At 49.8% G+C, this 14,073-nt stretch overlaps 2 protein-coding genes across 2 annotated transcripts; one reads left to right on the top strand and one right to left on the bottom strand.

Moving 5' to 3' along the window:
* Nucleotides 1-406: 406 nt before the first annotated feature.
* Nucleotides 407-1,933, top strand: LOC122376888. The gene is made up of 3 exons (XM_043356874.1): nt 407-778; nt 1,046-1,113; nt 1,354-1,933. Exons 1-3 carry the CDS (start codon nt 569-571, stop codon nt 1,670-1,672), a joined length of 597 nt encoding a protein of 198 aa, XP_043212809.1. The 5' UTR covers nt 407-568; the 3' UTR covers nt 1,673-1,933.
* A 2,456-nt stretch (nt 1,934-4,389) lies between these two features.
* LOC122376885 (chorion protein S38-like) lies at nt 4,390-5,672 on the bottom strand. Its single transcript, XM_043356873.1, has 3 exons — nt 5,574-5,672; nt 5,157-5,263; nt 4,390-4,971 (listed from the first exon to the last, which is right to left on the bottom strand). The coding sequence occupies exons 1-3, from the start codon at nt 5,583-5,585 to the stop codon at nt 4,638-4,640; spliced, it is 453 nt and encodes a 150-aa protein (XP_043212808.1). The 5' UTR covers nt 5,586-5,672; the 3' UTR covers nt 4,390-4,637.
* Nucleotides 5,673-14,073: the final 8,401 nt, after the last annotated feature.

The following is a 14,073-nucleotide window of genomic DNA, read 5'->3' as shown; positions in this document are numbered from 1 at the left end:
CTATGCGCACTGGAATAGAGCGTCAAGCTGAAGATGCTTTGTCTATGATAACATGGTTATTTTCGAGGTTTATCTTTGGGCGAGGTCTAAACCAAACCTACTCAGTATCTATTATCTCATGGAAAACAGGGGTTTAGTGGCATTGCTCTCGGTTAGGGGTAAGCTCGGCCATTCGCCCGGGGTTACCCCAATGTGCTAATTTTATTTTTGCTCTATAACTTTAACCATATACAATTTTTGTTCAGCCTTCACTTTTGTGCTGCGTTGCCTCAGCTGCCACGCTGCAAGGACAAACAGTTAAGCATTTTATTGTGAATAATTTAGCCGGAAACGGGATGGCCGGGCTTTCCCCACGGCCGGGCTTCTCCCGGCTTCCCATAAAGCTTACAAAACTCGTTACTGACAGCCCAAGTATTCATAGGAGCTGTGATTAGTTCCGAAAAATTTCCGGGCTATGCTAACTCTCCCCAACACAAAATGTTATAATCGATGAGTTTTCGTCCGCGCGAACAACACAAGAGTTTCTTAGCACATATGACTAGAAAAGTTGTGCATTTGGGTTAGGGCTATGAGCCGACAATATCCTTTTAATCCTCTAGTTTTGTCTTTGCCGCGCGCCGCAGCGGCCGGCCGAGTCGTCAGCCGTGTGTGTATGTGTGACCTTGCACAGCCGAGGACAGCAGGCCCGTCGCGGCCGGCCGCTATAAAGGCCGCCGCCGGCCGTCCACCGACACAGTATCGCTCACCTCACCTCTCCACTCACATCATGAAGCTGCTGGTAAGCGGCTAAATGCACTGTAGTGACAAAGTATCGTCCGAAAAGATTACAATTAACTTTCGGCTTTCGTCTTTGCCAACTTCTTTGCCATTTCTATAGGAAAATATGTGAAGAATGGTGGTGAAAGAATGTGTTAGCATATCGCTTCCATCATTAATTTTCAACACTAAGACCAGCAATGCGTGCACCATTGCGACTGTTTCCATAGCACGCTACCACCAGCGACAATATCCTGCAGCTTTCGCTGACGGTCGCCGCCCGTTTCAGGCGCTGCTGGTTGTCGTCGTCGCTGCCGCCGCAGTGGCCGAGGCCGACGGGGGATATGGCCACCAGACGTGAGTACCCAGCGCTCAGACGCGCCACTCCGTGCACCTCTGTGTCAGCTGTGTATGTACACTGGCCGGACACCGGTACAGAGGTGCCGGCCGCGGCGGTCGTCCGGTGCTCCCCGCACCCGCTCACAGCCGCCCACAGATGGCCGGCGCCCGTGTCTGGCCGTTCGTCCGATATACACACACCCGTACCGGCGTACCCTGCCCCGAGTGTGACCCGAGCCCCGGCGCCGCTGTCCGCAGACACTACCCGGTCAAGACGATCGTCAAACACCGCCGCTACCCGGTGGTGAAGCACCAGCCGTACCCGGTGGTGCGCCGCGTGCCCGTCTACAAGCCCGTCCACAAGACGGTCGTCAAGCACGTGCCCCAGCCGTACCCGGTCGTCAAACACGTGCCCGTCGTCAAGCACGTGCCCGTGGTCAAGGAGGTGCCCGTGGTGAAGCACGTGCCGGTCGTGAGGCGCGTGCCCGTGGTGCAGCACAAGTACCATGTCAGGAAGGTGCCCGTGCACGTTCCCGTCTATGTGCAGAAGCCCTCTTACGGCTACGGCCACCATTAAACTTCCGGCATCTATAAATTAATCCATTTCTCCTTGCTGCACTGCCGCGCTGTGGTCTGGTGTCTTCCGACCGCGCCCACCCACAGAACCCCCCATCCGGCCCCTGGGCGGCGCCCTCCCGGCTCCCGGGGTGCTGCAGACCGTGTCCGCCGCACTGGAGCGTCTGTCTATGCCGCGCTGTGTTACCGCCAATGTGTTGTGAACTGCCTGTGTATGCTGCGATAGCACCCCTGTGCTGTCAAATATACAGTATATATCGTATCGAGAGGCTTTGAGAGCAGTGGGAGGCGCCTTTATGAAAAGGGTAATGGCTAATCGGGGCATATACGGTACTTTGAAGGCTGGATGCACACATGCTCAAATCACTGACGGTCAAATCTCAACTCGCTGGACAAAGGCTTCCTTTGAGCTGGGACCGTACTAGTCTAAGATGGGGCCATGGACGCTGTCATTTGACTCTTTTCAGTCTGCTAAATAGATCGTGCACTGCAAGATCTTTTCAAAGATTCTTATTTAACATACGGCGGCGGCGCTAATGAGTATATGATTTTTGAAAACTCAGAAAATGCAGGTTAATTTCTCGATGGTAAATGTCTGCATCTCGAATGCAAATGTTCTTAGTTTTTACTGAAGAAAATTTTCCAGCATAAATTGGAGGTCTTTAAATTGAGTAGCACGTCTAACGAACAAACTGATATAAGAGACGGACTAATTCTTTAAGCATTCCACGGAGCATTGGTCGTGTCGAATCATCGATTGTATGTTTCCATACTCAGAACTCCCACAGGCGTCTTTTTTAATTTATTTGTGAGGCTTTAATAGTTAATTTGGAATGCAAAAGTCATGTCTACGATGCAAGGTAATAGGGCTAATGCAAAAATACCGAAATTATCGATATGGCTTGAACCCTACCCCGCCATATACATAAAACGACACCCATGTATACGTAGCCCGCGCATGACTGGGGGGGTCTACAGAGCCCTCCTCCTGGTTTTCTGCAATATCTTCCAAACCGCTGGGTGTATTGACACGAAACTTTCGGGATCAATTTGACACCTTGTGTCGGAAGAAAAACATCGATACTCGATAGGACTAGGTACCCTAAGTCGGCCGGAAATGATTTAAACTGACTTAAATTTTCAGTGACCTAGCTTGACCTAGCCTTTAGCTGAAAGTTGAAACATAGGTATGAAATACAAGCTCGGTACACTTAGGATATTCAGCACAAATTTGCAAGTGTATAAACCCAAAATGAGCACGATGTACCTTTTCATTTCAAGCGACGGCCAGAGCCAAAAGTGTGAACATGCACAAATGTTAAGAATGCTTACTTTGCCCTTACCTGTGACGTCATCGGTGCCCTTTGGGCCAATGGGCAATGACATTAGACTTAATTCAACAGCTTTCCAGGGTTATCGAGCCCCTTTCGAATTTTGATAGAGGAAGGGCTCCGTAGAACCCCCTCCCCCCTCCCCCCCAAGTCACTCGTGTTATGGAATATACCCCAATCATGCGCGGGTTAAACAAGGAACCACGCATCAAATCTTTTTATTGGTCTGCTGCAACAGACAACCGCTGCAAGTTATGAATTCCAACATATGAATGCCTTTATATCGCTGACCGACGACCGGCCAGAAATGATAACATCACTCATACTGTGTGGCATCAGGCGTGGTTGCACAGAATTAATGGCTTACGCTGCTCACTTGAAATGAATTGCCTTTTCCTCATTCGTAAACGGTACCGAGGTTGCGCTGTTACTCAGATTATTTGCCAATGTTATGCATGGATATGGATATGTATTGTCTTTTTTCTAAGATGGCATGTGATAACCGAATCTGCACTCTACCGTAGTGCGTAGTTATTCTTTTGAAGCTAGCCAACTTTTGTGTAGTTTGCATTTTCACTAATTTACGTAGCTCCTTTGTTTTATTTTGCATAACACTTTGCAATTGAAGTTGACTTAAAGTAGGTACCTCGAAAATTTTTACTTTTTAGGCTATTTCAAAGTGAGAGGCCTTAATAATCATGATAACCAGTGGTGAGAGGCCTTACATAAATATAAAAGTATATTTTGTTAATGTAGGTATATGTCATCATCAATATTTTTAGACGAATAGGTAGTTTTAATCAGCATAAAATGGCTAGCGAATGAAAGGCTGCCTACCAAAATGTTTAAATAGAAGATGAATGAAAATACTTATGCAAATATACCTTGCAAATCGGCATCCGCGTTTTATGTGATTTACGTCGTTTAGTATGCCTACATACGTCATGCACTGATCTGCCCATAGCGCACTTGCTTGTGAAAAAGCGTTTGGTCTACACGCAGATCCGAGTGAGGTAGGTATCGGTGCCACTGAGTTCAGTGTCTCATGCTTCCGTGGTCTGGGTGGTGAGTTTTTCGAATGGTCAGACGCCTAACACTGCTCTGATTGGCGCCGAGCCGGACCGGCGACGCGAGTCGGACCTACGCGGGAGTCCCGCCCTGGCCGTGTCGTATGTGCCCTGTCTCTGACTGTGCATCCCGGTTTGAGTCCCGTGAGACAGCCGACATCGCATGGAAAGTGTCTGGAATGACAGCCCCTTTGTCCGACCACCAGCCCCGGCCTGATTGACGCATATATGAGACGACTACAGTGATGGCGCTTCGATAGCAATGTTCCCTGTCGACTGTAAGTCAGCAACAGCGTGGTTAGTACAGACAAAGTCGTACATCACAGAGAGTCAGTGTATTCAGTGCATACATTGTATACAAACGTACACCACAGTTGACACATTTCAGATGGAGCAGGCAGTGACCAGTCGGGGTACGGCAACATGGCTTGCAGGCCACAGGCCATCAGGCATAGCTCGGCGCTGATTGGCCACATGAAATATAAATATCACACAGCGCGGATGCAGACGGATGAATCATACGTTATCGGGATGATAGCTGCAGGGGAAGTTCGTGGCCGCAGCCGGCTCAGTGGTGGCCGTACCCGCCGTGGCCGTGGCCGTACTTGGGCTTCTCGACGTAGACGGGCACCTTGACGGGCACCTTCTCCTCGCGGTAGTGGTGCTTCACCACCGGGTAGTGCTTCACCACCTCCACGTGCTTCACCACCGGCACGTGCTTCACCACTGGCACGTGCTTGACGACGGGCACGTGCTTGACGACCTGGTACGGCTGGGGCACCTTCTTGTAGACGGTGTTGTAGACGGGACGGTAGACGGGCACCGGCTTGATGACCTCGTAGGGCACGCGCTTCACCACCGGGTACGGGTGGTGTTTGACCACGGTGCGCACCGGCTGGTACCTGGGGAAAACAACACAGGGGTTAAATGGCGGCACATTCTTGCTTTGGAGAACACAGCGCCGAAAATACCAGACATTTTATGCACACCTTATGCGAGAAGTGACTGCTTGAAAAGAATTCATCCATGTCAGGCGAGTAGTTAGTGACAGCCGTGCACTGTGATAATGGCAGGGAGGTGGAATTACCCGATGTGCTCCGTCTGGTAGCCGCCGTAGCCTCCCCCGTGGTGTCCGCGCCGGCCACCGCCCAGGCCGAACGCCTGCGTCGAGGCTACCACGGCCAACAGCACAGCCTGGCGAAACACGGCACTCGGATCAGATCGACGGCACTTGGCAGTTGGCAAATGTGAGGCACCCTATACTCGTCACTCGAGTCTAGAGGCGACGTACCGCTTAGACATGTGCATAACGTCTATGCAGAAGCTTATTTATTTTGCTTTGATTTTATAGCTGAAGACCTTGCGAGTTATGACAACAAAGCCTCAAACTATTTGATTTTAACATGGCTTTTCACATAATTGTATTGATTACTTGCAAAAACTGATAAAAAGCTGAAATAATTAGATGACCTAGAAGTAGGTCACAGTGAGCAGTGCCGCTTACCAGCAGCTTCATGATGTGAGTGGAGAGGTGAGGTGAGCGATACTGTGTCGGTGGACGGCCGGCGGCGGCCTTTATAGCGGCCGGCCGCGACGGGCCTGCTGTCCTCGGCACTGCAAGGTCACACATACACACACGGCTGACGAATCGGCCGGCCGCTGCGGCGCGCGGCAAAGACGAAACTAGCGGATTAAAAGGATATTGTCAGCTCATAGCCCAAAATCAAATGCACAGCTTTTCTAATCACATATGCCAAGAATTATGCTTGAGTTGTTACTTTTTAGCATGCATTACAATTCATCGACGATAGGTAGATAATAGCCGTTTTCACGACGGCCATTTGGTACACATTTGGTGCACATTTGGTGCAGATAGGTGCAGATTTCGTCAAATTAGGTTCAGTGTGTCTCTTAGTAGCTATCAGCTAGAGTTGCACTAATTGCTTATATGCCTGCTTTGTCATAATATCAGAAAGTATTAGAGATGTCAATCGGATACCAACTTTTTGGTATACCAATACCAAACCGATACCAACTTGGTATTTGGTATTTCAATCGTAATGTGTTTGGTATTTTGTTGGTATCATAAGCCCTCACTAATGTATTAGAGGCTAAGAAATCGGTAAAAAAGTTGGTATTTCCCTCAGTTTCTCAAGTTGGTTTGGTTTCGGTATTCTCCCGTGGTTTTAGTTGGTATTTGGTTTGGTATCGGTATTCCGATTTTCCGTGATTGACATCACTAGAAAGTATCATCGATTAAAACACTGAAATAAATGCATAAAATAAAGACATTTGCTGTAAAAGAGATTAAGTGCAGATTTGGTCAAATTAGGTGCATTTGCCGGGTAGTCCGTCATGAAAACGGCTATTATGTGTTGGGGAGGATGGGCATTGGCGGGTAGTTTTTCAGATCACCACACCTCCTACCTACTTCGGTTGTCATTAACGGATTTTTGCAAGCTTTACTTTGTATGCATTTCAGCGCTTTTATGAGAGACAAAGCTAAGCAAGTTAAATAGTTAAATTGCTCTGGGGACCGGATGTAATTTTTAGTCGGCATGATGTGATGAGTGATGAAAGTGGGTTTAGGGGCACCGACCATCGGCGCAGCCGGCAGTGCCCCAACAGTCGGGTCACTAAACTTACGGGCAAAACAAGCGTTCAGACAGTTGGCACGCTCCCCTAGTTATATAGACGGTCATCACGTTCCAAGACCGGAGACACTTGTGATGACGACTTAATAGCTAAAACAAACTACCAGTAACGTTTGGGGTTGTCTTTAAAGTCGTCAGCAAGACTCAGAAGGTACTGACGGTATACCGTGGCTACTACCGATTTAAACTCTGCCCTCGCGGCAAAAAAACTGGTGTAGGTTCTCCAAGGATGGATCCACTTTTTTACGGCGAAAGGCTTGTCCCTTTTTACGAAGGAGATCCCTGACTAACCAGTCAAACTAAGGTGGGTGCTTAGTCTTCAGTTCTACAGTCGGGATGTGATCGAAAATGGCAGCCAGAACAGACCCGTAAAACATTGAGCAGCACCATCTACGTCGCATCCACGCAAACAGCTTCACGGCAAAAGACGCAGAGTACCTACCTAAGTAGTGCGGAGACCTTCAAAGCCCGCCTGCTTGTAGTTGTAGGCTCTCGTTCTGCGCGCAGTGCGACCACAACTAACAGACAATCACGTCACTACCATTCGGTGATCTGAGTTAAAAATGCCATCGACTGGCTCCAAGACTGCAGCCGCACCGTGAGTGAGAGACAAGTCCAAGATATTGTCACCGCGCGTGGGGGACATCACTGACTGGTGCACGTCACATTCAGCCAGAATATCGAGGACAGTTATTGCACGAGTGGTGCGTTTCAGTACACAAGGCCATACATCGCCGCGAACCCGAGGAACTGGCAGCCCTATTCGACACTAACGGCGCCATCCGGGAGACACAATCTAGGCAAGAACACCTCTTCCATCTTCCGCGTTCGCGCCTGGAAACAAGCAGGCGATTAAATGCAGTCTGCCAGCTCACCTGTCGCAGCTGCCTCCCGCCCGCTTAGCCCGCTCAGTTAAACTGCCGCGATTGTGGACGGAGAGTCAACGCATCGTCGCTGACCAGCGGGATGGGTGGGTGACAAGCAGGTGGGTGGGTGGGCAGGCTGGGGGTGGGGTTGTTCTACGGAAGTAGAACAACATACGGTTTTTCTACGGAAGTAGTGTCCGTGATTTGACGTGAGTGAATGTAGTTTAGATCAGTAAGTGTGGATACAGATTCTGAGCAGTAATCGCTACGTTATTTGATAATGTGGATCGCTCTTGAACGTACAGTGCAATGCACACTTAGGCGGTACTTGTGCTGTTTTGACTCTGATGTCTGTCGGTGTGTGTTGTGTCGAGGCCTCTCTAGTGTTGTTGGCGTGTGCTGCGTCCGAGTCTCTAGTGCTGTTGGTCTGTGTTGTGTCGAGGTCTCCCGTGCTGTTGGCGTGTGCTGCGTCCGAGTCTCTAGTGCTGTGGGCATGTGCTGTGTGGGAGTCTCCAGTGCTGTTGGCGTGCGCTGCGTCAGAGTCTCTAGTGCTGTTGGCGTGTGCTGCGTCGAGGTCTCTAGTGCTATTGGCATGTGCTGCGTCGAGGTATTTAGTGCTGTTGGCGTGTGCTGCGTCTGAGTCTCTAGTGTTGTTGGTCTGTGTTGTGTCGAGGTCTCTAGTGTTGTTGGCGTGTGCTGCGTCTGAGTCTAGTGCTGTTGGTCTGTGTCGCGTCGAGGTCTCTATGACTGTCGGTGTGTGGTGCGTCCAAGTCTCCCGTGCTGTTGGTCTGTGCTGCGTCTGAGTCTCTAGTGCTGTTGGCGTGTGCTGCGTCTAAGTCTCTAGTGCTGTTGGTCGGTGTTGCGTCGAGGTCTCTAGTGTTGTTGGTCTGTGTTGTGTCGAGGTCTCTAGTGTTGTTGGCGTGTGCTGCGTCTGAGTCTCTAGTGCTGTTGGTCTGTGTTGCGTCGAGGTCTCTAGTGCTGTTGGCGTGTGCTGCGTCTGAGTCTCCCATGCTGTTGGTCTGTGTTGCATCGAGGTCTCCCGTGCTGTTGGTCTGTGTTGCGTCGAGGTCTCTAGTGCTGCTGGCGTGTGCTGCGTCTGAGTCTCTAGTGCTGTTGGTCGGTGTTGCGTCGAGGTCTCTAGTGCTGTTGGTCTGTGTTGCGTCGAGGTCTCTAGTGCTGTTGGTCTGTGTTGTGTCGAGGTCTCTAGTGCTTTTGGTCTGTGCTGCGACGAGGTCTCTAGTGCTGTAGGTCTGTGTTGCGTTGAGGTCTTTAGTGCTGTTGGCGTGTGCTGCGTCTGAGTCTCTAGTGCTGTTAGTCTGTGTTGCGTCGAGGTCTCTAGTGTTGTTGGTCTGTGCTGCGTCGAGGTCTCTGGTGCTGTTGGCGTGTGCTGCGTCTGAGTCTCTAGTGCTGTTGGTCTGTGTTGCGTCGAGGTCTCTGGTGCTGTTGGCATGTGCTGCGTCTGAGTCTCCCGTGCTGTTGGTCTGTGTTGCATCGAGGTCTCTAGTGCTGTTGGTCTGTGTTGCGTCGAGGTCTCTAGTGCTGTTGGCGTGTGCTGCGTCTGAGTCTCTGGTGTTGTTGGCGTGTGCTGCGTTGAAGTACCTCGTATGTACTGCTGTGTGCTGTGCAGGATTCTCTCGTGCTGTTGATGTATGCCGCGTTTGAGTTTTATGTAGGTACTGTTGCTATGTTAACAAATGCAATTTTCGAGAGTTAACCCTCGCATGTGTGCGGCGTTTGCCAGCTTCTAATGTGTAGGGGGGGGGGGGGTCGGTTGGACCCCCCTTGCCGTTTGGCCCCTGATCGAGCTAGAGCTTCGCGGAAAAAAACGAGCGTGTTGCCCGTGACGAGAGGAAGCCGATGATACCCCATTTTAAGGTCCTAGGTCATTGGTTGACCTTCCAGGTCAGGTCAATGACCCAAAGTCGGGAAAATCGGGACCTGTTAGAAAGTCGTAAAGTGTGGCTGCTAAGGGGTTTTTCGGGGTGCTGATCACGAATATCGTGTTAGTTTTGATCACAGATGATGTCTTTAAGCATTTAGACCAGGTCGGGTCAGGTCAGGTCAGGTCAACCAGTAGGCGTCGTGACGGGTATTCGTAGTACGTGTCAACCGCCTCTGACAGCTTCGTAACATGTTACGAAGGCACCAAAACTACTTCGTAAATGTTCAAATGGTTACTAAATTCGAATTCAGCTCCAAAAACTAGCCTAGAAACATGTACATCTCGAAAAAGTGAACCGAGGTCACCCGAGGTCACCAAAGGTCAATGACCTGACCTGACCTTCAGGTGACCTTGACACCCACCCTAATGCATGGAAGCAACATCAAATCACATGTTTGAGCGTTTGAAACCACGAAAAGCTTGCAAACGCGCGGCTAATGCGAGCCGACATACGCAGAATCGCGATTCCGGCCAAACATGGTCTCGGAAAAGAGGTCACAGGTCAAAGGTCATTTGGGTCAGGGTCATGAAATTTTCAGGGTAGGTGTAAAATTGATCAATGTGAAGGTACTGAAAGTTTCGTCGCGATCGGCCGCTTTTTACGCGAGTTATTCGCGAAAAACAATGGGGGGGGGGGTCCATACGACCACCCCCCCCCCCACACATGCGAGGGTTAATACACTTTCAACTCGGAAGCGTTTGCCACCGCATTACAGTCTGTCTTAAAAGTACCGCGCAAAGTGATGGTGGATCCATCAAGCCTGACCGAGGAAAGGCCTGCTGTAATTTGAAAGTCACCGAACCAATTGACCTGGGGAATGGACGAGAATATCAATTGCTTCGGTGACTCAAATTAAGCAGGCCCTTCCTCGGTCAGGCTTGATGGATCCACCGTTACTTTGCGCGGTACTTTTAAGACAGACTGTACAATGTAAGCTCAATGGGCATGGCCATGGGCATTTTAAAAGTGCTCTAATTTCTATACAACTCTGCCCTACCTACCTAGCGTATGTGTTCCATGTAGCTATGCAGCTCTTAATATTTGCAGTTTAACAGCATACAGCAGTTACTATTGCGTTTAGCGGTATCAGTGCCAGCGGTAGGCACCTACTGTGGTGAACCACAGCGCCGCACGCACCACGCAGGCTGCAGGGTTGTCTTGGAATCATAAAGTTCATAAAGAATCATGAATCAAGCAGACATGTGCGAAGATCCGAGATAGGTAATGGAAATGGAATCTGATTACAAAACAAAGCACTGTAGGTGCTTTCATTTGTACAACAGTGATAACATCCTGAAATGTTTTTCGAAACTTTTTTAATCATATCCCGCACTTGACTGAACCTCCAGCCAAACACCATTGACTGAAGGGGGCGTTTATCGCCCCCCAGCTCATCTTCAAAAATAATCATTGAATCGAGACGCGTTGGGCGGCGTTGGGGAGGCCTCACCGAGACGCATCAGATGGAATCCTGAACCTTGGAATTTGAGGTCACCTGACCTTTCAAGGTAGGGTCAAAAGTCAAAATGGAACATATTCACATTTTGAGCTCTAGCGAACGCAGTATCGAAGATATCGAGCCCTATTTGGGCCTGAATACGACTAATAGATTGATGAAGGTATGCCAGCAAAGCTGAAATCATAAAAATGATCTTATCAGAGCAAGGTTAGGTCAAAAGAGGTCACCGATTTTGAAAATAGTGCAAAATACATGGTCGCAGCTATAAACTCCCTAAAAGGAAAGCCGAATCAGAGCAGAGGAGTCAGTAGTCAGAGAAGCCATCCATATTGTCGTCGATGTGGAAACTTGCTCTGCCCGAAAACCTCACGTTATTGATCGCTAACGCTTCATAACTGTGTTCCAGCTTGTTCCTCGGTGCAAAGGAGGCAGCTGACCTTTAGAAACGGGGGGGGGGGGAGGCGAAACATCTTTTTGCTCCTCCAATAGTTTGTTATATTTATCCTCACCGGCCGAGAAGAGGGGGTGGGGGGGGGGTCGGCCCCCACTACTTAGACGCCTCTCTGCTGCTGAGGTCGCTGCTCTTCTGCTGGGGTCGTCCCTCTTCTGCTCGGCGAGACTTTTGCTGGGCGCTCGTTCACTGGGGTATCCCTTTTCTGCTGGAGTCGCCCGGAAACTGTTATTTTGGCGCCAGGAATGATCTAAACCTAGCTTAAGCACATGACATCGTGATTTCAACGCTCCTTGCAAGGCCCAAAGATTCATTTTTGAATCGTTGACCTTGCGTTTTATTTTTCGTCAATTACTCCCTATCAAGTTCACCAAGCGAGTCGGGAAAGCCACCAATGGATTCGGGGAGACCTGCCAAATCGAATGATATACCTACCATATAGCCTCCTTCGACAAACTTCGTGATCTGAGTGGCTCTGACCTGACCTTGACCAGAGGTCAACACCTTAAGTTGACCTAAACAAAACAAAAAGTATACCCTCGGGCAAGTATGGCTTTTATGCGATGAAAGCATTGGCAAGACCCATTTGTACTGTAAATGAAAATGTTGAATGGTGTTCAATTCCCTGATGAGAAGGAAAGACGCGAGGAAATTTCTCAACAGGAGCGTGGTTGAAGCAAGCTTACTACTCGTTGAAGGGTACGGATTCAAGGGTAGGCATGTGGTGCAGATGTCTGCTGACCCTAAAACCATGACCCCCATCCCAGCGCGGTGACCTCGGTGCGATAGCGTCCCCAGCGTCCGTCCGCCCGCTGAGGCCGGTTCCGGTGTCGACTTCTCGCCCGGTTCTGGCCGCCGCCCCCTGTTTCGGTACCTAATCCATTCAAGTGCCGGCTGGCTCCCCGCGGCCCAGTCCGCCGATTTAGGAGGGGTTCTTCCCTAATCCCTGGAACGGCCTCCCCGGGTTTCGGCAGACCGGTACCCGTCTCGAGGCCGGTCACCGGGGACAACCCTCCGACCTTCGCATCCACGACACACTGATCATCCTTTCCACAGACCATTAGAATTCGCCACGGAAAAAACTCCCTTCGGTTTCCCAGTATATGTTTTTTCATAAGATTAGCTCAGACCGTCTCTCCTCGTAAGAGGAGATGATCCATGTAATCCCCACATAGGCGTCGCCAGAGATTTTCGGTTGGGGGGGCAAAATCAACTTTTGTGTTAAAACTTGCCTTTCCCCAGTCTTAACTCACTCGTTTTACATATCATTCGACGTGCAATGGTGAGAGGAATCCGATGGTGACAAAGGTTTCCTTCTAGCTATGACATGTAATTTTTTACAGAAAAATTCGAAATTTTGAAATTTCATGACAAAAACGACTGGTAGAATTATAGTATATAGTGGCTGCGATTGCCGACGCACTGCAGAGGGCCCCTGTGCAGACGCTCGACGCTCATGATCATTGCCCAGAAAAAGGTGAAAAACGCTCCATTTAATCGGATGGCACCCTGCTAAAACCTCCATTCACGCATGCATGCAGAGGTTTTACGTGAAATGTATAGGACTTATCCCAGCCGCCGATCGTAGCTAAGTTGGGCATTCGGCGGAGAGTGAATGTCGGAAGTATGAATCGGAAGTAATTCATCTTTGCTCCAGTGAGAGGAAGTGTTTTGTTCACTCGAGTGTGAACAAAAGTTTCTCGTTTTTCGTGTGAAGGGAAGCGCTGCAAACGCGAACAAAAACTGTTAAACGGAACCAAAAGCTACGCACGGCATAGCGGCAAGGGATCCCTTAGAGATAGGTTTGGGACTTCCAGGCCATTTTAGGCCACTCAGGGTCGGTGCTGACTCTCAGAAGCATGCTTAGGATTACGGAGATCGGCGTGGGTCACCTCAAATATTTACGTGTACGTGGTGCTTTAGGGCTTTCCGAGCCCAAGGTGGGGCCCTCAGAAGCCAGTGTGGGCGGCGGGCGCTAAGAGACCAGGCCCAGGGTGAGCCGGGAGCCCTCAGATAGCAGTGTGAACCCTGGAGGTCTGTGTCGAATCCCTAAGGACCCTACGTAGGGACATAATTAACATGTGTTGCGGACCTCAGAGGGACACGTGAGCTGTGACCCCTCAGATGCCGGCTTGAGGTTAGCAAAGTCTGTCGCCTCAAAAGTTTGGCTGAACTATCAGAGGCCAGGTTCTCAGAAATGTTCGAAGGCTCAAATATCCCTGTATGGGACCTCAGAGAACATGGACACCAGTGGGACTTTAAGAGGCCGGTTTGGGCCCTCTGAAGGCTTCTTTACGGCTCAGTGGAGCTCCTTAGCAGCCCTTGAGGGTTAAAGCAAGCTCATGAGCCCTGCAACACTTGTACTGTATATACTTCAGCCTGTCGCAGACATTTGACGAGAGTTGAGAAAGGCCCCGAAGATTTCGTTTCACGCTTTGAACGAAAATTGTATCAGCACTCCAAAACTTATGAAAAAAACTTATGTAAAATGTAATAAAGAACGAACTAGGAACATGGAATGAATCACAGCATTGACATTTCCGAGTCTGGAATCGGAGTCTTCAAGACTTTGGCGACTGCGAGTCAGACTCTGGTTTGAACTGCTTGCTGCAACCGAGTCTGACCTCACAG

Source organism: Amphibalanus amphitrite, unplaced genomic scaffold (assembly GCF_019059575.1).
Source record: "Amphibalanus amphitrite isolate SeventyFive unplaced genomic scaffold, NRLGWU_Aamphi_draft 002375F_arrow, whole genome shotgun sequence".
Taxonomy (NCBI): Eukaryota; Metazoa; Arthropoda; class Thecostraca; order Balanomorpha; family Balanidae; genus Amphibalanus; species Amphibalanus amphitrite.
The sequence above is the reverse complement of the archived record's forward strand: the minus strand, read 5'-3'. Positions and strand labels throughout refer to the sequence as shown.